This window comes from Guillardia theta, assembly GCF_000315625.1.
Source record: "Guillardia theta CCMP2712 unplaced genomic scaffold GUITHscaffold_9, whole genome shotgun sequence".
Lineage (NCBI taxonomy): Eukaryota > Cryptophyceae > Pyrenomonadales > Geminigeraceae > Guillardia > Guillardia theta.
The window spans coordinates 305,198-328,121 of record NW_005434665.1 but is presented as its reverse complement, the minus strand read 5'-3'; the positions used below and the strand labels follow the sequence as shown (position 1 = coordinate 328,121).

At 51.8% G+C, this 22,924-nt stretch overlaps 6 protein-coding genes across 6 annotated transcripts; 2 read left to right on the top strand and 4 right to left on the bottom strand.

Annotated features, from left to right (window-relative positions):
* Positions 1 to 296: 296 nt before the first annotated feature.
* On the bottom strand, positions 297 to 4,219 carry AP3D (Adaptor protein complex 3 subunit delta; the record flags this gene model as incomplete). The annotated part of the gene is made up of 4 exons (XM_005839317.1): positions 297 to 1,172; positions 1,598 to 1,971; positions 2,050 to 2,520; positions 2,674 to 4,219. Coding segments are annotated over 4 exons (3,267 nt in total), but the record flags the coding sequence as incomplete, so codon positions are not given.
* Positions 4,220 to 5,858: 1,639 nt separating this feature from the next.
* GUITHDRAFT_150697 (hypothetical protein) lies at positions 5,859 to 6,724 on the top strand (the record flags this gene model as incomplete). The annotated part of the gene is made up of 3 exons (XM_005839059.1): positions 5,859 to 5,943; positions 6,001 to 6,143; positions 6,193 to 6,724. Coding segments are annotated over exons 1-3 (631 nt in total), but the record flags the coding sequence as incomplete, so codon positions are not given.
* Positions 6,725 to 12,404: 5,680 nt separating this feature from the next.
* GUITHDRAFT_150696 (hypothetical protein) lies at positions 12,405 to 13,185 on the bottom strand. The gene is made up of 2 exons (XM_005839058.1): positions 12,584 to 13,185; positions 12,405 to 12,534 (listed from the first exon to the last, which is right to left on the bottom strand). The coding sequence occupies exons 1-2, from the start codon at positions 12,740 to 12,742 to the stop codon at positions 12,472 to 12,474; spliced, it is 222 nt and encodes a 73-aa protein (XP_005839115.1). The 5' UTR covers positions 12,743 to 13,185; the 3' UTR covers positions 12,405 to 12,471.
* Positions 13,169 to 18,296, top strand: GUITHDRAFT_133862 (hypothetical protein; the record flags this gene model as incomplete). Its single annotated transcript, XM_005839057.1, has 6 exons — positions 13,169 to 13,382; positions 14,048 to 15,183; positions 15,304 to 15,587; positions 15,674 to 17,789; positions 17,981 to 18,190; positions 18,279 to 18,296. 6 exons carry the CDS (start codon positions 13,169 to 13,171, stop codon positions 18,294 to 18,296), a joined length of 3,978 nt encoding a protein of 1,325 aa, XP_005839114.1.
* Positions 18,297 to 18,547: 251 nt separating this feature from the next.
* GUITHDRAFT_133861 (hypothetical protein) lies at positions 18,548 to 21,807 on the bottom strand (the record flags this gene model as incomplete). The annotated part of the gene is made up of 9 exons (XM_005839056.1): positions 18,548 to 18,900; positions 18,945 to 19,255; positions 19,300 to 19,392; positions 19,428 to 19,480; positions 19,513 to 19,564; positions 19,824 to 19,904; positions 20,062 to 20,214; positions 20,555 to 20,703; positions 20,824 to 21,807. The coding sequence occupies 9 exons, from the start codon at positions 21,805 to 21,807 to the stop codon at positions 18,548 to 18,550; spliced, it is 2,229 nt and encodes a 742-aa protein (XP_005839113.1).
* Positions 21,808 to 22,362: 555 nt separating this feature from the next.
* Positions 22,363 to 22,852, bottom strand: GUITHDRAFT_102033 (hypothetical protein; the record flags this gene model as incomplete). Its single annotated transcript, XM_005839055.1, has 3 exons — positions 22,363 to 22,479; positions 22,524 to 22,634; positions 22,844 to 22,852. The coding sequence occupies 3 exons, from the start codon at positions 22,850 to 22,852 to the stop codon at positions 22,363 to 22,365; spliced, it is 237 nt and encodes a 78-aa protein (XP_005839112.1).
* Positions 22,853 to 22,924: the final 72 nt, after the last annotated feature.

The following is a 22,924-nucleotide window of genomic DNA, read 5'->3' as shown; positions in this document are numbered from 1 at the left end:
CATGATTCATTCTGGGCCCACATGTTCGATCGACCTTGAACTTAGCGGGTCCTAACGAACTTTGAAACTTTCGCGCGAAGTTTGAAGCAGAGTTTGAATCACAAGTTAGAGGTGAGGCTTGAGGAAGATCTTTAAGAGATTCGCTAATGCTGCCTTTATTCGATCCCTAATGAGCTGCCTTTATTGGATCCCTGAATGAAAAAACTGCCCCTCTCCTGCCCCTCTCCTGCCCCTCTCCTGCCCCTCAAAGTTTCTTACAAAATCATTCACTGGGCTATGAACAACGGCAGCCCCGAGACTTCGTTGCAAAGCTGCTGGCACAGCGCCTCATCGCTGCATCGCATGTCAACGCTAACCATGCTTCCTCCCTTCGCTTTCGCCAGCACTGCGACATGGTGGCCAAGTACCGACATGGCGTACAGGCAGGCGGCTCCATCCATAGAGTGAACGACCCGCAGGTTGAGGAGAGAGGCGAGGAGGTGGAGGGAGTGCTTGAATGGTCTCCCTCCGGCTTCGATCACAGCACTTGACTTGTGCGGCGTTGAGTTGGAGCCGATGAGAGAGTTGAACTCGTCGTGGGTCATCGCCCGTGCCACGAGGAAGGAGGAGCAAGGGAGGAGCATCTCACAGGGAACTGTGATCGGAGCTGCCGGGGCACCCTCGCCCGTCGCCTCGTACTTGATCGAGCACTTGACCTTGTGCGGCTTGCCAACGCTGGCGACCACCAGCTCCATCCTGATCTCAGCTGAGCTGCCAGGGCCCAGGAGCTGCAGCTCGTTGGGAGGAGTGGAGAGCCGTACATTCATGCTTGTAGTCACGTTGATGGAGACCGGTTGCAAGGTGAAGTCTCCCGTGTTGGTCAAAGTGACCGTCACTATCACCGGCGGCACCTTGGCGTTGGAGTCGAGAGCAGCCTTGGCCTCGTAAGTGGCCTTGATCATCTTGTCGCTCCCAAGCGAGCGAGGGATGAGACGGGGACACTGATCCTCCCGCGGACTCTCCCGATCCTTCTTGGAACTCTTCTTGTCTGATTTCTCTTTCTTGTCCTTCTTCTTCTTGTCCTTCTTCCCGCTGTCTTTCTTCTTGTCTTTCTTGGACTTCTTGTCCTCCTCTTCGCTCTCCTCTTCGCTCTCAGTCTCATCCTTACGTTTGGAGCTGTGATCCTTGCTCTTCTTCGATTCCTTCTTCTTCCCACCCTTGTCCTATGCAATAAGTCAGACTTTATGGATATTCTTCGTCACCCACTCACCACAACTTCCTCCGGCAATGATGCAGATTTTGTCTCAAAAAGGAGATCAAGGTCGTCAGAGGCAACCAAGGCCGATCGATTCTGTACTGGCGCTGACGGCTTGGAAGATGAAATTTCATCTAACAAGTCATCCTTTTGCTCTGAATCCTTGTTGTCCTCTGAGAGCTTTTCAAAATCCAACAGATCATCTTTTGAATTCGTATCATCTTCGTGTTCCTTGCTCTTCTTGTCCTTCTTCTCCTTCTTCATTTTCTCCTTCTCCTTCTTCTCCTTCTTCTTCTTCTTCCTCTCTTCCTCTTCAATTTCATATCGCGACTTGCGTTCATATTGTTTGATGGTAGGAAGGACCTCAGATGCCTTCAGGGGCTTCGACAAGTCCACATTAAGCTTGGCAGCAAGTTCATCTCGCGATGCTCCTGCGTCTTCGTTGGCATCCTCGTCATCGCCATCCGCGTCAGGCATTTCGTATCCCATGTGTACAAGAGGAGCATTCGAAGAGTTCGGAGTTGACGGCTCGTCCTGCCCGTCATCCTCGTCACTGTCATTCTTCTTCTTCTTGCTTTTTCGCTTCTTCTTCTTGCCCCCCTCTTCATCATCACTGAGATGGAAGATCGGAATAGCCTCCACTTCCTGAGCATCAAGCAAGACAGCTTGCTCCTCTGATGCGGTCTTGGCACCAAGATAGAACGGATCCGTGATTCTCTTCTTGCGTTCCTTCTCAGCTTGTTTCTGCATCTTCTTCAGTTCCTTCTTGGATGGTTTAATTGCAAACTTGTCTGAGCCCATGAAGTCATTTTCACTCCATCCTGAACTTTTTTCCTTCTTCTTCTTCTTCTTCTTCTCGCCATCGCTGTCCTCATCTTGCTCATTTGCTGAGTGCTCACTTTCATCTTCTGTTGGCTCATCCTCTAGTTCAACGTCATGGATTCTTGCATCAAGGTCAAGGCCTTCAGGAACTGGCACTTTTGACTGAGCTTTGGGTGCCACGGGCTTCAGCTCGTCCAGAAACATCGACTCGAACTGGCTTTGAAGAATGGTCTCGGATCCAAGAGATTCTGCTTCCTTTACAAGTTCCAAAAGGTGATGACAGATACAGGCTCGCTCTTGCACCTCCAGCAGCGTGCTCTTCTCAAAAGCCGGAAGCCGTTCGTCCAAGATGTTGTATAGCTGAGCAGAGGGGACATTCGCTGGCCTCGCTTGTACGGCACCTGAAGGGACTGCGGCAGCTTCAGCGACTTGAGGTGCTTGTTGCATCGGAGGAAGATCAGAGCCTAGGAGAAGGTCCAAGTCATTCTGCGGGTTTGCAGCCGCTTCCCCCAGTTGGGATGAGGCAGTCTCAGCTTGGGAGAGGAGATCTCCAGTGTGATTCGAGATGCTTTCATCCTCTAGGAGATTTCCTGTTGGTGAGAAGCCTTTGGAAGCACTGACGTAAATCTTCAAAGCACTGTGCAGGTACACACTTTGTACATGTTCTGGGAGACACATCACCCTCTTGGAGAGAAGAGAATCCATAACTCCAGCTCTCTTTGAGTCCTCGAGCAGGTCAGAGAACTCTCCTACCAACCAGGCAGCAGCATACATCACCTCAGCTGAGGTAGGATCCCTGCTGCACTGAGACAACATGTCAATGTCGCGGAGAATGTCAACCATAGCCGCAACTCCAAATTCACGAACAGCTCTGACACGAATGATGACGTCCATCAGCTGGTTCTTCAAATTCAGACCGTTACAAACACCCGGAACTCTGGCGAGCTTGCACAAAGTCGTGATGTACCATTCGAAGTTGGTAACCGCAGCGTATCCATTTGCTGACGACACCTCGATTATCTTGTCGACGAGATCATGCCGAAAACTTCCCTCAGAGTTGTCAACGTGCTCCATAAGAATACGAACAATATCTTGTAGATTCTTCTTGGTAACCATCCCTGAAACCAAATCAAGGGCGCGATGGCGAATCGTGATATCTTCATCATTCAAACATTTGAGAATCATTGTTTTGTGCTCAGCTACAATCCTTGGATGGACCTTCATGAAATTTCCCATAGCCAACAAGCCAAGATATTTCAGATTTTGATCTTCATCCTCAACAAAATCCTTCAACTTTTCCATCGAAAGCTGAACAATTTCCAAATGAGGGGTCATACCAACTGACACTGTATGGATTGCCTCATAAAGAAGCGATTTTGCAGGTGTGGTATTAATCAAATTGGTAAGAGGTTCGACCAATTTCTTGCCTAAGCGTGGTTCCAGAGGACATAGTGCTCCTAGAAGTTTGACGATTTTGATTAGCATCCAATTGTTCGCTGTGTGCGTGAGTAGTTTGAAGAAGATGGGAGCTAGCGCAAGATAATTCTGAGGGTTTTTCCTGGCCAACTCGCAAATCACGTTGACAGCGCATGATACCGTCGAAGTATCCCTGTCTTCCAATTTCTCCTTGAGTTTGGGGAACGAAGGTCGGAGAGCGTCAGGGAACTTTAGAAAAATCTTGTACATGACCAGAACTGCCTTCTTCCTAACATAAGCCCTGTTGCTGTTCATGAGCTGCACAACATCAGCAACCAGGTCTCGCGCAAGATCTGTGGTGCAGATATTGGCCAAGCAATTGATGGCAAGGCCAACTACGAATGGGCTAGCATCTTGGAAGTCCTTCTTGAACATGTTTGTGCAGAGTAACACCACTTCTGTTTCATCATTAAAGGATACGGAAGCACCAAGATATCCTAAACGCTTTTGAGCAAAACCAGGAGATGACATCACTTCGACAATGTGAAAGGAAGCCCATTGCATATCATATCCGAGCATTTGCAAATAAGCCAGCTTTACCACCGCGTTGGCCTTGACAGTATGACTCTTGTCTTTGCTTTGAAGCTCTTCCTTGATCTCTGCAATACATTTGGATACATACTCTGCTTCACGTCGCTTGTTGGATCTAAGACCCTTCACAAGATCCGAAAGCGTCTTCTCGAACATTTTCAATTGATCCCTTCAGACTGAAAAGAAAGTCATTGGTAGTGCATGTCACTGCAATACGTTGAAAGAGCAAAGAGGTAGAACAGAAAGAAAATTCGTGAAAGATCATACAACTTACCTTTGCTAAAACCCTCTGCCGCCGCACGCCAACCTTCAAAGATCAAGTGGCTGCTGCGTAAGCACAAATCTTGAGGGCGAATCAAATTCTTCGCAGAACTTGACAAGAAGATGAATTTCTTCAATCTGAACAAAATATTCGTAAGAATTCAGCGAATCAGGAATCTAACATCGAACTAAACAATTATCCGATCATAATGAACCGTTCCTTTCTATCCAAACTAACTCCCAGTATCAATTCCAGAACTCTCATTACATCACATGGATTTTAGCACCCTAAACATGCATCACACATTTTCCAGGTAAATTTTCTCTCTGAAACATCGTTGCTTCGGTGTCTACCATATCTTCTGCATTGCATCCCATTGCATTTTCCTCTTCCACTGCCATGCCTGCCGCGTGGCTGCGTCATCGACACAATGTTTACCTGCGTAGGTGGGGTTCCCTCATTCTTTTGGTCTTGCAACTATAATTAATTATCTAAAAATTTGAAATTTTAATACAACTTTTGAAACTTTTGTTAAAAATGCAGGGCGGAATTTTTGGCGGTTATGTTTTCGCTTGTCATATTGTAACGGTTTTACCCGGCTTGCGGCCCGGCAGCCTGATGAGACTCTGAGGGGTCTGACTCCTCAAAATACTCAGCCTGACTGAGTAAGAGTACGGCCCCGTTAAGGCGGTCACCGTCTCGCCGACTGACCGGCGTGTCACAGGCTGGCTGGTGTCACAGTGGCAGGACTCGGACGGTGACCGGTCCGATCCGAGTCACGCCGCCGGCCGGGCTGCCGCTCCGAGCGTTTCAAAGTTACTAGGCCGGGCTCCACTGAAGCTGCCAGTCAAGCCAGTGCCGGGTAGACGGTGGGACGCCGGGCCGCGCCCAGTACGGTAGCCCCGGTCCGGGGCAGGCTCACTTGATAGCAGCAAAGGATAATTCAACCGCCGTCGGGGTGGCTTTAAAAAGAGATTTTGACCACCCAAGGTCGGTAGCATACATTATCCTTGCTAGAACAACATTGCGGACCTACTAATTTATTTAAGCCCTACCCGACCCTCATCTTCCCATCTCCCCCCTACCTCATTGCTCCCAACCGTTTCCTTAGCCACATCCCTCACCCTTCCTTTGTGAGTAGCAGGACGGGGTACTTGAGAAGATAGCCACCCACGCCACCCCAGGCTAAGAACCCCTAACCCTATCCGTTTCACCCCTGAGTATGCGCCATGGTTTCAGCGCGGCGTTGAAGGGTTGAGGTGTCACAAGAGGATAGGACTTCTCTCTCTCTCTCTCTCTGTCTCTTTGCTTGGCTGCTCTTGTTGCACTTTGTCCTTAGTTGATCCTCTCTTTCTACTGCCATCGCTCAGTTTGTAACACAAAGACACTGCACCCTTGTTCGTTCTTGAGGTGCAGACGGAAAACTTCTGCTGAGTGCAGGAGGCGAAAGAAAGCTCGTCTGTCACAAGACTACTTGGTCAATATGCGTATCAATCATTTCGCAGCATATCTTTTTTTGGTATCTCTCCTTGTCGTCAACAAGTCAGCGATGGGAATGCCCGGAGACGTACTAACAGTTTCGGATTTCTTTCTCGGACTACAGAATTGGACCATACAGGTTTGCTGTGCCAACCTGTCTACATTTAACTTCACTGATGCCGTGACTTTTCATCAGGGAGCTGGCTGGTCGCAACAAGGATTGTTTCTAGAAGGCGAATCTCTTGCAGCTATGGATTCCAGTCAGGTCACCAACGGCATCTGGTATTTTGCATCTCCAAGCACTTTTCTCCCTGGTGATATGACCTTAGCCTACAATGGGTAAATATGCATGTTTTGTTGTTTGAAACTCTAATGATGTTAACGATAGGTGGTTGACATACAACCTCGGGCATTACGAGTATGAATCCATGGGTTTACCTCCGATGCCTGCATATGATGTGCAATTAGTGTCTAGCAAGAAGAAGTTCACTATGGGCATCAAGGGTGTATTCAGTGAGGATCCAACTTACCTCAGCCACCTGTACAATGTTCGCCTTGATGAAACGTTCACTTCCAGGAATGGTTCTCAATGGGAAATGGTCAATGTAAAGCTCCCGCGAGATGGTAAATTGGTGTCCAGAAATCCAACGAAGCACGAATTCATTAAGTGCTTACAAACTATGACTGGAATTTGGATCAGAGGTTCATATTTTCCTGGAAACGAGGCAACTTGGCTGAGGAACGTTTCTATCATTGAAGGATCTCTCAACAAAGGAGGTGAAACAAGTCAAGTTCAAACACTCATAAATGGCACTTTGGTGAACTCCAGCTCGACAAGCCCTCCTGCTGCTTCGCAAACATGTTGCACTTCCAAAACTTGCGTTAGTAACGACTACTATGAAATTGTGTTTGATCGGCCAGGTTGCATGCAATCTCCTGATGCTTATTGCTGCATGGCTGGCGACTGTCCAAGCAATTTTGCGAGACCGTATGACTTGTCGACGGCAGCACAAATCGTTCAAGGAACTGATTATAATGAAGGAAGACCATACTTCGTTCCACCAAATGTGGATCGCTGCAAGGGTGGTGGAATTGGTCAATACAATAGCGGATTCTCTCGGTGCTCGTATGATTTTGAGGGACCTGGACTGAATGAACCGGCATCTTGGACAACCGCAACCAAAAATCAGAACATTGGAATCAAGGGTATTCCTATTCGCATGCCGTTTGTCAAGGACTACTACTTCGGTTCCGTTCCCGAGATCTGCTCTTCTGCATCCTTGACCGTGGAGGCGCAGGGAGATATTGCCAGCCCTGGCACAAGCATCCATGTGTATGGTGAAGATGGAGTTTACCTTGGTGCTCTTTTCAGTGGGAACCTGTCGTATATGTATGAAGGGCAGTATCCTTACAATGCGTATGGGCCAGAAACAGGTTGCACTGGGATGCCTGCAGACCCTAACAATCCACTTGGTTACAGACCTGAACAGAAGGGTTTTAGGGGAGGTCGAAATGACGTTGTCGAACCTGGAGTTTACGGCAAGGAGAACACTCATTGCAAGCCATGGATGCCTGGAAATGATATGGAGGGCCCAGTTCAATTTTCAGAAAGTACTCCTTACATAGACTCAATCGCAATTTCGCAAGATAGAATGATGCAGTACTCTGCTGATGGTCAGCTCAAGTTCACGTTTCGATCCTTTAAAGATGGTAGTGTCCCAAATACTTTCACAGGAGTTGGTGGTGGTGGAGCGACATTTCATTGCAACTTTGGCTCAGGATCTAATGACTGTGGGAACAACACAGCTTGCATCGGGTGTGAACTCGATGGAAAAGTGATCTTTCGATCCTTGAGGTTGAGATTCACTGCCGGCATCTGTTACACGAAAAAGTATGCTACCGATTATCGATTCTCAGCCTCTGCCAGCGTGCCAGGATCTGACCCTTTGAATGTCTCCGTCATTTACAGAGTGCCCCCTGGGAGTATGGGAAGTCCATCGGGTGATGCCTCCTTCAGCGTGACAGTAGGAGCAGACATCTTCTCGCTGAACAAATACATCAGTGTATACGATGAGAATTTCACGAAGATTGGAGATCTGTTCAGGAAGGAATCATTTGAAAGTCTGCGCAGTCACATGCAAGGCAATCCCATGTACTCAACGACTTCTTTTGGACCTGAGCCGTCTCCCATCCCCTTTGTCAATGTCACGAATTGTGATACAACTTCTCCAGTGGCTCCATCTCACTGTATTCCTGCCGACAACCGGTGGACGATGGGAAATACCGTGGTGAACTACACGGACACTCTGAGAATTCCTCGTGACAAACTCATCAACATGACCAGTAATGATCAGATAAAGTTGTATCTCTATGCATCGCCCGCTTCAAATGCATTCAGTCAAAATGCAGAGGGAGCCTCAAGAATCAGTCCTCTTACCTTGTCATTCCCTCTCTTGCATTGTTTCATGCAATCTATCAATTCTGGACCTTATATTCGCACATCGCTCGAAAGACCTAATTCCTACTTTTTCAAACAGCCAAATTTCCCTCTACCTGCCGGTGATGTTACAATTTTCGTGGCAGCAACATGGCAGCAACACGTTCGATACGTCACTCGTCATGTTGGTCAGGCAGTGAGGTCGAAATTTGCTTATGATGGTGTCGAAGATGGCCTCAGTGTAATGAGGGTCGACAAGGATACTGTTTCTGACATGGGAAGCATGTGGGTTTACAAGAACTCAGATGGTACAGAGTGTTGTCCTCAAACCCACAGAATTGACAATGCTGATGCAACTTTGGCAGTGTCCGCCTATTCGAATTGCATTACAAACGATTGTGTCGATCCTGATTCCAGCACGATCGATACTTGCACGGAAGATTCCCCATGTGCAACCGGGTACTTGCAGGCGGGCAGCACTGACCATGTACAGCTGAGTAGTACATCCTCTGCTGTCAACAATATCTACGTTGGCATGAAGATATTTTTCTCTGGTCCCCTTTCAGCACTCAATATTCAGAGTGGCGGAACGACATGCACAAACGCAGGTACTCTCATCATTTCCAATGGAGGAGGAACTGGAGCCACAGCCACATATACTGTGAGCGGTGGAGCTGTGAATGCTGTCACCCTTGTGAGTAAAGGAACGGGTTATGATAGTGCTCCAACAATCTCCTTTGCTGCGGGAGATAGTTGCAACGCTGTCATCACAGCCACCCTCGAAACTGCTGCAGGACTGTCAGCTACCATTTCAGGATACAATGGTGCAACAAAAACAGCATACTTGTATCCCACGCTGTCAGCAACTCCTAGCACCTCCAACAATTACCGTATTAGTGCAGACCTCGTCTCTCAGTTTGCAAGGAACTCAAGGGATGGTGGAACTTCAACCGGATCTGTTGCTCTTGCTCTTGATCCACAACTTACCTGCGCAACAGGAAACCTGCAAGTTGGATACATTCAGACTCGTTACAACCAGATGGTCCGATTCGATAGCTCAGCGTCAACCTATGCCAATGCTTATGTGGGCTATGAAGTCAGAATCTTGGGTGCTCAAAATACTTGGGAGATGCATAATGTTTCCTCCTACGTCGGCGTGTATGAAGGGACAGTATCTCAAGTCTACAACTCCAGCGTAATCCAAATATGTCAGACAGCTTCATGCGGAGGTATTGCAGTCCAGGATTTCTATGTTGGAGTGCAGATAACCGTCGACATTGATGGAAATCCATCCACGGGAGACGATATTTATACGAGGACTGTTGCGGGATATAGCAGCAACTACGTTCTGACCTTCGACTCGCCTTTGGGTAAGACTCCAACGTCATCTACGACTTATATCATCTTTGCTCGAATGGCAACACTCGGTTCTACGATCTCAGATATCACCAGCGAAAGTTTGGTCGGTTCATCAGGACTGAATTTACAGAATGCTTCTAGCTTGGGAGATGCCTATGTCATTTTAGACAGTCAGTCATCGTCTGTACAAAATTATTACACAGGAATGATCATTCAAATCTCGGAAGACTCAAATACTCAACAATATGTCATCAATTCGTTCACGACTTCAAGATATGCTTATTTGGATCGACCCTTGGAGCGAGGTTTCACAGTGAATGCTGTGTACAAAATATATCGTCCTTTCCAAATTTATGAAAACCTTGTCACAGACTGTCTCAAGAATGTTGACTTGAGAGTGACATACACTTATGGTACAGCCAAAGTCATCAGCAACGACCCTGGGGCAAAGCTTTCCATCTATTCCTCCTGGGATTCTGCGACAGGCAGGTCCAATTCAATCAGTCCCAGGAATGTCGAGGCATGGGTGCTCAAGTTAGCTGGAGATGGATACTACAACAACTTGTATCCCTCTGATGGACTTGCCGGTTTCAAGGAATCGTATCTAGAAAACTCCGTCAGTGTTGCTTCCACGAATCTAGTAGTGCAAGATGCGAAGGGAATCATTCCAAATATGTATTTGAGATTGACAGACAAAGGAAATTTGATCCCTGGGTCGCCCAAGGAGGAAATAGTGTATGTCACAGCAGTTGTTTTCACCTCAGGCTCCACTGCCAACTTGACTGTTGTCCGTGGTCAGCTGCAGACGCAAGCTCAAACTTGGACGCACCTTTATTCCTTTGGATATGCCTATGTTGAAGGCCCAGCAGGTTTCAACCAAGGACAAGGCATGGATCAAATGCAGCTCCTGGGAGGGGTTTCTCGTCCATCTTCAAGTACTAACAACGCGTACACTGGTCTGTACGTGACCATCGAAGATGGAACAGGGGCTGGGCAAACCAGACTGATTGACAGTTATCATGGAGCCAGTCGAACTGTTTACGTCAGCGAACCATGGCAGGTCATCCCCGACCAGACGTCCATATATCGCATCTGGTATATTGCCGAAATCCAAGAGTACTACAGCGCTAGTGCCATCGCAATCGCCACATTCCCCAGGCCGATCAAGTCCGGATATGTTTATGACATCAAGTGGCATTCATGCAGCAAGGCTATCCCTGCTTCCTACACCAACGTCCATGGCACTAGTGAACTCCGAGATGGGCTTCCCGAATGTCGCGGTGTACTAGGAACGCGATACCCCAGACAAGGCCCTCCTACTGTGTACCAGCAATTCACGGTTCTTGAGACGAACTACGTCACTGGCAGTGTCGTCACGACACAAGCCAGTACTTCCAGCTTCTACCTGGACAGCCACGCAGCCGTGAGCAAGGATTCTTACGTGGGCAGAAAGATCACCCTCTCAACATCGGTGGCCTCTGTGAACATTTCAGGATCCATGAGCGGATGTGCAGTCAACGGCCTGATCATTTTCGAGGGGGGCGGAGGTTCAGGAGCACAGGCAACCTACACAGTTTCCAACGGAGAGATCGCGAGCATCACCATCACTGCTGCCGGCGGCTTCTATGTCTCTGCGCCAACTGCCAAGCCCTCTGAGCCGTCTTGCGTCGGATACAATCTGCAAGTGATTCTCAAGGATACAGGCGGTGCGGTGGGGGAAACTCGGACTATCATTCGGTCTTCAGTGGGCACCTCGACAGAGTATGTGATGGTCGATGTTCCCTTTTCCTCCGTTCCAACTAGCAACACGCTGTACACGATTCACCCTTTCCCTGGGGTCAGCGGACAGACAACCATCTCGAGCGGAATGTCCAATCAAGAGACCTACGTTGCTGAGGAGATTGATGTGATCCGATATGAATACCCTGAATACGTGGAGCAGCACAAGGAATGGCCTCACGGCTACAACTACCTCCAGCTGTTGGCGGGTGAGAATGGCGAGCATCTGGGCAACTTGTTCTTGAAGGACTACACTCAATATTCTCCCCAGAGCTACTACGTGGACAGCATCGTCATCCCGAGGAACAAGTTTGCAAGTTTGCTCCGCACACAAGCTGGCAGCTCCCAGAGGTCCTTTGACTTCACCATCAAGACGCCCCCCGGCAAAGGCAGCATCGAGCTCGAGTCCATCGTTGTCGGCTACCCAGTGTCGAACTCCAACGATGCTTCCGTGTACCAGCCAAGGAGCAGCAGCGTGCCGCTGCGAGTCAGCCCTGGCCCTTCGCCCTACTTCGCGACAACAACTTCCTGGCAGAATCGAGATCCTTCGAGCGTCACCAAGCCAACCGACCCAGTCTTTCAGACCCATCATCCTCAATCCTTGTGCGGCAACGGAGTTATTCAGGGTCGTGAGCAGTGCGATGACGGAAACAACCTGGACAACGACGGTTGTTCGTCGACGTGCTACACCGAAGCTGGTTGGAACTGCCATCTAACCTCAGCTACCGGACCTTCTGTTTGTACGAGACTGCCATACTAATTTAAAGTCAAGCTATTGATGATTGATGTGCTCGAAATATAGATGTGTGCTTTGAAAAGGCATGTTGTTCCCACCCCCTCTCCTTTGCGCACGAACACACCTAACAGCTGGACATGCTCGATCACATTCGATTCCAACGGAAACATCTCGCCAGCCATCAATCCACTGGCCTGGATTCTACTCCGCTTCTCACCAACCACTTGAGTTGCAGCAGCCTCACAACCACTTCCCAATGACCCTGCCATTCTCTCTCGCACCCAAACGTGGATCTCCCAGATTTATTCCACACTTTTAAACCCACGTGGTCCCTAGCGCGCAATAAACAATGAGATTTACTTCCTGCGGTAGAAGTAATCCCACTGTCTCCTTGCACGGCGCCAGTCATCGTAAGAAGCCTGCCGAGTAGTGAGATGTCTACACAGAAGAGATCAGCAAGAAAGTCACCTGGGCGTTAGCAAGGTAGTAGGCATCCTGGGCCTTCATGTAGTAGAACCTTGCGGTCTTGTTGAAATCAGCGGCCTGGAGATCTGAGTCAGCTTCCGTTCGTACTAGTTTATGATTTTGAGCTAGAAGAGCAAGACAGATTTGACCTTCGAGGAACATGACAAAGGAACAATATGAAACAAGGATTCTGTTCCAAGAAGCACAAAGCATTCAAATGGAAGCAGCACAACAACATGGAAACATCTCTCCAGAGAACGAACTGTCAATCACACAAATGATCGCATAGTGCAAAACTAAAGGTCAACACACTGATGCATACAGAATTGAGTCATCATTGTGTTCGCTGTGATATTCAGGAAAGTAATCATAGCGACAGGAATACATGAAGTACATCTTCCAGAGTTCTCGTTTTCACAGACCAATCAAGTCAACAGGTCAAGAAATCAGTTCGAGAGCAGACAACTAACTCGCAGCCACGAGGAAGACAGAGAGGCATGCACTTAGAAGGGGTCAGGACAAGAGGGAGAGAAGCTCCGCACCTGGGCATAGAGCGCGGCAGCGTGCTTTCCGTAGAGCTGCTCGAGCATGGCGGCACCAGGGGTCACGATGGGTGCGAAGGGTCACGCCTTCTCAGATTTGAAGGGGTTGCGTGGGGCTGAGGGCTCAATGGCAGGGATTTCTTGTATTCAGGCCCTCAGGCCCACTCAGCCCCGGGGGAGACAGTGCGGGGGAGACTCAGTGCCAGATCATGGCATCCTGATCGGCCCGGACTCGGACCGTATGGCTGATATCACTGACGGTCCGACATGGCCGGGCGGCCGGCAACCGGCCTGCAGCGTCACCCGTGGCCCCAGCCTCCCCGGCTGAGGCTGTCCTAGCGAATCAACGCCCGAGTCCAACGCCCGATCATCACTGAGTCATGTTCTCAACCGTACTCAGGCTAGCCTTCGTAGCCGTCGGAGCCTCCGGCGGACGGTCCCGGCTCCCCGTGACGGTGAAGGCGGGGCTGCAGAGGCCGCCGGAGTCCCGGCTCCGACGGCGGCGGGCCGTCCGCCCGGCCGGGGGCCGCCCGGGGGGCCACATCATCCGGCCCGCCCGGCCGGCGGCCCCCCCCCCCCCCGCCGGGCCGGCCACTGAGCACTGCCCCGCCCGGCCGCGGGCCGAGACGGCCGTTGCCCCCACCAGTCAACCCCACTGGTAGATGGTGGGGAGAAAGGGGGTGGGGGGGTTGGACGGTTTGAGATCGGTTGACAGGTTCGGGATGATGGCGGCAGAGGAAGGGGCAGCACTGCACAGTCAGATGCTCATGACCTGCTGCTGCTGCTCTGTGACACGTTTGATCAGTGAAGCCGATGAGTTGGTACAAGGCAGGAGGGGAACCATGAGTCAGATAGGTTTACAATGACATCAATGAACGACAAGTGCGATATCTCCGTCAGGATTTGAAAACCATTCCTGCTACAGTTCTAATGAAGCAAAGAGCCCATGATCGCACCTCCATAGCAAGGGAACAGCTAGGCACGGATGAAGATTTGTCCTACCTACACGATGTAAAGATCAGCGACAAGATTCGCGAAAGTTTGGAACTACAGTACTGGTCTACGTTACAAAAGACTCTTAAAAAAGGAAATCAACTATCATTGCCTGCTGCCTACCAGCTTGAAAACGTGAACTGGATCAATACTTTCTTTGATTATCTTGCTTCCGATCCAGACGCAGGAAACGCTCCTGTATATCAAGCAGAGTACCTGATTCCAGATACAATCATCATCAAGCAACGGCGAGCCTTTGCATGGATTTCTGCGAATGACAGTGTCATACACCGGAGGGAGAAAATCACTGACCTGCAACCGAGGTTGCTTCATGAAGGGATCTGTCAGGCCTACAAGAGGAAAGGATTTGTCTTATCCTCCAGCACTGTCCTTGCATACCTCATCGCAGCCCAGTGGAATGATCAGAAGAACGAGTGGACTTCGACCGTGGAGTACTTCGATGTGGACTCCCTGAGGACGTACCTCTACGAGAGACTGCGATGCGACGACAGAAGTGGTATCCTCCAGCTTCACATCCCCCCTCCAGGCGGCTCCAACTCTGTGATCCGAGCTTGGTGGACACCGCATTGCCTCAAGATTGAGCAACGGGCGAACATCCATGACATTGACTCTCCTCATATCCCTCTCAGCACCCGGGCAGCGACTTTCGACGGATTCTTGCACTTGTCTGAGATCAGGAACATTCCTGGTCAGGACCTTCGCGATGAGATTGCGGAGCAGCTTGAGTGGATCGTAGAACACCTCTCCTCCCTCCTGCCCTTTACTCACCGGATATGGCGAGGAGTGTTCTACTTCAAGATGGGGGTCGATGGAAGGTTGTACCTGCTGTGGTGCTCCTCCTTGCAGTTCATGACTGAGGAGAACCACGAGGGAGCGACGAATCAGCGTCCTTCCACCCCCAAGTGTATTGAGAGCTCGCAGTTCAACGGCGAGGTTGTGGAAGCAGTGGATGGCAAGCATGATACGGATAAGGGATTGGGCCCGGACATCGGACTCTGTCCAAGTTGTGCAAGGGACATCTCAATTTGCAATGCAATCGAGTACAAGGTGAGTCGCAAACGCACAGGTGGTTGTTGGCTGTCGCTCGTTGTAATTCTTGCCCTGCCCTGTCTTGCTATTGATATATCCGTGTTGCGTTCACGCTGCATGCGTTGAACTCTGTGGCAGGTAAGATATCTCTCCCTCCTCAGAAAGATCTGCCCGCTCCTCTACGTCGCCATCGAAAGGGAGCGCGATATTGTGCAGAGGATGAGAGAAACTGATAGATCTTGGTCTGAGTACATAGAGAGTGCTGGGGCGGCCAGGCACATCAAATATGGCGAGACGATCGAAACGAAATTCCCAAGAAACCCGTCGAGGCGGCGATACGTGCCGGTCCGATCATCCTACAATGCTGAACATGCACACAAAATGGAGATAGAGGCAGAGAAGAAGGCTTTCGATAAAGACAGGTGGGTGAAGTTTATGCATATGTTTCTATCATGATTGCAATGACATGTTGACTAAGGCGAGCTTTCTTGTGTGATTCTTGTTGCAGGCATTACCTCCGGACGATCATCATGGCTTCTGTCTTCAAGAAGAAAGAAATCTCTTTCGAGAGGATGAGAGAGATTGTGCTGTGGGCTGCTACGAACCCCTCGTTCGAGGGAAGGCTTGTCTCAGTCTGCGAGGATTGCTGTCTCTCCATCAACCAGTCGGAGATCGAGCAGGCGAAGCTCGACCTCACAGACTGTACGGCTCCTCTCGACCAAATCGCTCGCCCCTTCTCCTCCCACAGGGTCCCAGCCGATGACGAGACCATCCGACAGGACAGCAGGCTGTCCTCCTCCTCAAGGACCCGCCTGCGGACCCCCAACGTGTCGCTGGACCCAGACCTCTCCCTCGTGTCGAGCTCGGAGCTGGTGACCAAGGTGATCACAGCGTCGCAGAAGCGGCGGACGGAGAGGAGGAAGGTGGAGGCACTGCAGCAGGAGACTGAAGAATTCATTAAGAGAAACGCGAAGCACCGAGAGAAGCTGCGGGAGGCGAAGGGGCAGGGAGGAGGAGAGTGGATCCCTCGGGCTTCCGACGTGGAGACTATAGACGAGATCTTCTCCTCCTACGACGCGGACAAGGACGGGTTTCTCTTCCTGCAGGAGGTGGAACTCTGTTTAAAGGAGATCGCCTCTGCCTTCAACAAGAGCCTTTCCTTCAGCTCCGCGAAGGCGCAGGCGGAGCAGTGCCTTCGCACGTGCGGGAGGACGGGAAGGGACCGGGTGAACCTGGAAGAGGTGAAAGATTACATCTCCAGCCAGCCAGAGGTCTTCGGGCCGCTGCTGATGTGGAAGTACACGTTCAACAAGTACAGGAGGAAGGGGACGGAGGAGATGGGAAAGGATGGGCTTCTGAGGATGGTGAAGGACATCATGTCGACGCTGGGGAAGCAGATCGAGGAGCCGATGGCGCGGCAGCTCGCGCAGGACCTGATGGATGCGGCGGACACGGACGGGAGCAACTCCATCGACTTTGACGAGTTCCTGCAGTACGCGTGGACGCGGGAGGATATCTTCGGGCGGCTGTTGCAGCACAAGAGCAAGGGGGACAGCGAGCATGAGGCCTGGAAGATGTGGAGGGAGAGGTTTGACATCTCGCAGCACAAGCTCACCCTCGCCTCCTCCCGCCTCCGGGCCGCAGAGATCGACGACGAGGTCGAGGGCTTCCGCAGGCTGCTGGAGGAGGAGAAGCTCCACATAGCACAGGATGGGAGTGACCTCCTCTCGCTCTCCGGCTTGGCGGCTGACATCGGCTCGGGCAGGCTTCGCAGCCATTCCTTCGTCGCCCTGCAGAGGATGAGAAAGAAGAACCTCTCGCTCGCCCTGAGAATCATGTCGCCTCGCAGCCGCGAGCAGGCGATCCGCGTCATCCGGAGAGGGCAGGACGAGGAGGGGGGAGGGAGACTATCCCGAGCAGCAGGGGAAGCCGGTTCAGAAGGAGCAGAAGGAACCGAAGGAGGAGGAGAAGTAGTGATTGAATACCCAGGAGAAGGAGAAGGAGAAGGAGAAGGGGCAGCAGCAGAGCTCTCTGGGCTGGGGCATCCTCGCGTGCTCGGGGAGTCAGTGGACGTGACGTCAACGGACGATGATCATCGCCCGGCGTTTCAGCCCTCCGCCCTCCCTTCCTCCTCCCTCCTTGACGCCCAGATGGAAGAGCTCAACAAGCGCCTGGACGATCTCCAGGACTGGTCCGAAGGCTCCCCCGACATGCTGGAAGGAGGAGGAGAGGAGGCTGTGAGGGAGGAGGAAGAAGAGAAGAAGCCGAGGGAGGAGAGCGACAGCTTCCTGCCCAAGCTGAAGACCAAGAAGGAAAGGACGAAGTCGACCAAGGCCGGAGCGTCAAGGTGGAGGAAGCAACGTCCTCCGGCGCAGTGCGGCCCGCACATGCGGGGAGAGGAGGAGAGGCCAAGAAGCTCGTTGGAGGTGGCGAGGAGAGAGAAGGTGGTGGGACACGTTCGATCCAAGTCCTCCATGTCCCATCATGCCGCCCCTGCTGCTGCTGAGGAAGTGCTGAGGGCATCAGCAATGGCAAACAGGAAGCTGAAGCCTCTGCGAGACTCGCCTGTGCTCAGACCCTTGGCTCCTTCCTCGGGAGACCCTTACCGCATCAAGTTCATCGAGGTCATTCCCTGGCCCTTTTCCCTTCGACACTCTCCTCCGATGTTTCCCTCCCCCTCCTTCCCTTCTCCCTCTGCTCTTCCTCTCCCTCCATCTCTCGCCTCTATCTCTCCTCCTCCTCCTCCTCCTCCTCCTCCTCCTCCTCCTCTTCCTCCTCCTCCTTCATCGCTTCTGACTCCCCATCCCTCTTGCAGGTCTACAACCCTCTGACTTCCAGCGGAATTCTCTGCGCCGCCGGCAGGATGCCGAGCAAGAAGCGGAAGCAGCTCCCGCCCCGACCAGAGCAGCAGGAGAAGGCGAAGGAAGGAGGAGAGGCGGAATCGACGGTTGAGCAGAAGCAGGAGGAGAAAGAGCAGGAGGAAGAGAAGGGGAAGGGGAAGGGGCAGGAGCAGGAGCAGGAGCAGGTGCAGGAGCAGGGGCAGGAGGGGCAGGAAGAGGAGAAGGGTCAAGTGGCAGAGGAGAAAATGACGGAAGCGATGATAGAGGAGGCAGCAGAGGAACCAGAGGTGAAGGAGGAGGTTGAGGAAGAAATTCCCGAGGTCAAGGCAGAAGGGTAGTCGGAGAAAGAGGAGCACTCGAGAAGAGAGGAAGAGGGGGGGGGGGGGGGGGAGGGAAGGAAAGACGAGAAGAGAGATTTCAATCGAAGCTTATTGATGACCTCTCATACTCGAGAATGTCGTTGCCATGCGTTTCACTCCTTGCCTCGGGTTCCGCCTTCCATGTAGATGCTTGAGAAATGTACATGAGTGAAAGTCGAACAATTATGTTGCTGCCTTACCCGATGAATCGTCGGCCACACTTTCTGACTTCTCCTTCTCCTTCTTCTTCTTCTTCTTGTTCTTCTCCTTCTCATCTCGTTCTTTCCCCTTCGTGTCCTCCTTCACTTTGTCCTTTTTCTTTGGTTTTCTCGTCTCCTCCTCCTCCTCCTCCTCCTCCTCCTCCTCCTCATCGTTCCTATTTTTCTTCCTCTTCGCCATTCCATCACTCTCTCCTTCTCCTCTTGATTTCCTGCTTCTTAATTCTTGTCTTGAGCTTGACGGCTGATCTGATCGCGTCTCCCTCTCCTCCCTTGTCTTTGTCGTCTTCATCAACGACACGTCAGCTAAACTTTTCCCTGCCATGGTTGTCACCTTACCCCAACAACATCCTCCCATTCACCTGATCGCAGCAGCGCAAGCTTCTCCTCTCGGGTTGGTTCCTCCGGCACGACCTCCTCCTCCTCTCTCCTCCTTCTCCCTCCCTCCTGCTCTCCCTCACCCAGCATCTCGCTCCTCCGAGCTCTAAGACTGGTCCTATACGCCTGGTCGTCGACGATGGACATGTTCACGCTGTATGACGCCTCGTCGAACATGCTCCGCTTGCCTCCCTTGAAGTACTTGCTCCCCGTCAGCGTGTCGAACTCGTCCACTACGATCTTCGACCCGTCGGGGCGGCGGACAGAGAGTTCCAAGTTGAAGACGGGGAAGTAACTGAAGTCAGGTGAGACGCGGCAGAGCTGGGAGCAGGCGGTTACGCTTTCTTGATCTTGGGGCTCAAGATGCTCGTGATCATTCTCTCAGTGTCCTTGTGCAGCTTGAACTTGGTCAGGTTCAACCCCCCGAAGACTCTGCAGGTCAAGTCAGGTGGGCAGGCAAGGAGGACCTGTTGTCTCGGACTTGTTCTTGGCGATGAAGTCTCTTTCCTTGATCTGCCGGCTGTCAGCTCCAGTCGAGCAGTCGAACCTCACCTGTGACTCGTTCAGCCCCTGGAAGGCCTTCGCCCTCGCCTGGTCGATGCGCCTGCGATGAATGAGGGTGAGAAACAAGTTCGAGGCTAGAGGAGGACTAGGAGGACGAGGACAGTTGCTAGCGCTGGTAGGAGGAGGAGGAGGAGGAGGAGGGGGAGGAGGGGGAGGTGGAGGAGGGGGAGGAGGAGGAGGGGGAGGAAGAGCAGGAGCAGAAGGAGGGGAAGGAGGAGGAGGAGGACAGACGAGGCGGTTGGGGGGAGGGGGAGGGAGGAGGAGAGAAGTCCTAGGAACAATGCAAGCATGTCCTTCACCTTCGCTGATGTAGAGGCACGCGATATTCATCTTCGGGCATTATTGGATTCAGTTCATCAGGAAGGTCCGACTCTTCGCAACTGCATCACAGGTCAGGCCCTCCTCCTCTTTCCCCTCCCCTCCTTTCCTTTCTCTTCTCCTCCTCTACAGGTTTCCTCCTCCTAATCCTATCCAACACGAGCATATCTTCCTTTCCCCTCCCTTCCCTTCCGTCTTCTCCATCCTCCTCCTCCATACATGAAGCAGCCCGGTACCCCGCATGGAATCGGACAGGCGCCGCGGTAGGAGCCGGTCGCATAGGGAGCATAGTCAGGAGGAGGAGCGTAGTTCCTTGTGTCTATGCTCGTCCTCCAGCTGACGTCTCGTTCCGTGTAGTTGTACTTGGGTGACCTGCTGGCTGTTGAGATGGAGCGAAGAAGAGCAGGAGGAGGGGAAGGCCATAGCGAGGAGCAGGTGGGGGGGGAGGAGGGAGACAGTAGAGCCAGTCGAGGGACGGGGAGGGAGACGACGGTAGAGGACAGAAGGTCGACAAGTGGAGTCAGGAAGAGGAGGGGTTACCGAGCAAGGTAGGCAGGAAGTCTATCAAAAGACTCGGTGGTGATCTCAGTGAGGGTCAGGTTGTTCTTCAAAGCTCTGCTCGTCCAGTCATGGTTTGCTTCACACACATCAGACTTGACCTCCTCTCGTACAGAAGTTGTAACGAGATGTTCACCATGGCTCCTCTCCTCACCAGCGCCTGATCCTCGTCACCCACTTCCCCTTTCCTCCGCAGCAGACAGCAAAAAGCTTCACCTCGAACTTTTCCTTGTCCGTCAGCATCGCAGCCGCTTGTTTCAGCCATTCTTGATCTGGGTCGAAGGAAAGAAATTTCTTCCTGGCCTGATGGGGGAGGGCGGTTCAGAGGTGAGGGAGGGGGAGAGAGAGGCGAGGAGAGCGAAGGAGGGAAGGGGAGGATGCGACGAGAGGAAAGAGTAAGAGTGCAGGTGGAAGGGAGCTTACAATCAACTCATCTTGAGTCATGTTGTTCTTCTTGGTGACGTAATCCAACATGTTCTGCTTGCCCCAGGCGACTGATAGGAATTCTTTCAACTTGTGCTCATCTCGGAGATCAAGTTTCAAGAGATTGTCCAAGGGGCTCGAGATGTTGTTAAACCGCTCGTCGTCATGCAAAGGAAGTTGCACGAAGTAGTCGGTGCCGTTCTCGTCAGCGACCTTGATAGATTCCATCTCCTCAGACGTGTAATCTCCTACATCTTCCTCCGAGATTGAGAAGTTCAGTCTCTCTCTGAGCCGTTGGACCTCCGTGTGGTAGTAGAGGGTAAAATTCTCTCCTTGCTCGATCTCCTTTGATATCTTGCTCGTGGCGTGTACTGGCAAGGGCTGCCTCCGACTGTAAGCTTGCAGGACTGTACAAAGCTCCTCGTATGCTGGTTTGCTGATCCTCAGCCTGTTTCTTAGAGTTCCTTTCTCCCTCATGTCGCACAGGTCTTTGACCTCGTTGATGTAAAAATGCTCCCTGGAGAAAAGTTCACCCCTGCTCCCGTTTCCCGCCGTCACCGCTGCCCTTGCCTCGATCTCTTTGAAGGATCTGAATCTTAATTTCGCAGCAACCTCACGCGCTGTCTGCTCGCTCATCGTCTCTAGGATCCTGTTGGTCTCGAAGATCCTCATCTTCATCTTCCTCTCTTCCCTCGCCTTCTCTTTGTACTTCAGGATCGTGAAGTTCGATCGCAGACCGTAAGTGACCATGGCGTCGAACTCAGCAATGTCATCTGCTTCTTCTGAGTTCATGTGCACGTACCTGTCTACGATCTGGAAGAATCCTCCACGAAGACGCAACATGCTGCAACCAGGCTGACGAACCCCACTCGCCATGGAGCGGAGAGACAACTGGGCGGGGCTGGTGGGTACCTCCCCTTGGATGGCGACAACGATCAAGGCTGTCCACGTGAGACAGCTAAAAGACATCATCGTCATCTTCATTGCTCACGATCGTCTCTTCCTCCTCGCTCCTCGTCCCTCCCGCTCCTCCCCCCTCCTCCTCTTCCCCCTCCTCTCCCCTGCCATGTGCAATGCGGCCAATCCCTCCAGGCGTGTTTCAGGTAACCCCCTATTACCTGAAGAACTTCTGGTAACTTGAGGGGTAGGGTGGCATATCCTAGGATCTGCCCGACTCCCGGCAAACCAAAATCCTCGACCTCCTCCTCCTCCTCCTCCTCCTCCTCCACCACCACCACCACCACCACCTCCTCCTCCTCCTCCTTTTCCTCCTCCTCTCGCTCTCTCCTCCTCCTCCTCCTCCTCCTCCTCCTCGTCATCGTCATCCTCCCTGTCCTCGTCCGCGTCTCCCCTTTCGTCGCTCTTGTCCTGCACCACGCAATGTGTAGCCATGGGAGAATCCAGAAGTCATGCGAGACAACAAACGCGAATGAAGGAGATCCATCAGAGTGTGTTGACACATACTTCATTCAACTTAGTGTACACAAGACCCAACGGGCTCTAACAAACCTTCTAAAGGATCGTGAATCTACATACCAATCACCTTCGAGTCTCCCCGATAGATTCCAGCTTGGTCTTGAGGTATTGGACCTTCTTGACCCCACCACCATCGACGTCATCAACCATCTTCTGACTGTTCCATTCCCAGTAAGGAATCTAAGAATCATGTCAACACTCTTCTCAGCAACGTTTGCTGTCACCACGAGCAGCCTGTATCCTTGTGACCGAGACTCTTGCAGATGTCTTCGCTTCATCTTGGTGCTTCCCAGGGCCTTGCGCGTCTTGAAGGCAAAGTGCAGAGGACCGTCGACCTGCAGCCCAGCGAAATGCAGGAGCAGATATTAAATGGAGGAAGCGAAGAGGGGGATGATGATGATGATGATGATGATGATGTGGTGGTGGTGGTAGCGGCAGCGGCGGTGGCGGAGGAGGAGGAGGTAAGGTAGGAGGCAAAAAGGAGAGGAAGAGCGAGGAGGGGAGGCGTAGGGTGTGAGAGGAGGAGGAGGAGAATGGTTTTCACCTCTACCATCACTTTGCATCCCTTAAGAAGATGTCAACGGAGTATCCTGACTCTTCATGGATCCACTCTTCCTGCCATTGC

Excerpts from the sequence above, each read along its gene's own strand:
- GUITHDRAFT_150696 (XM_005839058.1), bottom strand. The coding sequence starts at position 12,742 with ATGTTCCTCGAAGGTCAAATCTGTCTTGCTCTTCTAGCTCAAAATCAT. Across the intron at positions 12,535-12,583 it reads ACTACCTTGCTAACGCCCAG|GCTTCTTACGATGACTGGCG; the intron begins GTGACTTTCTTG and ends ACTACTCGGCAG.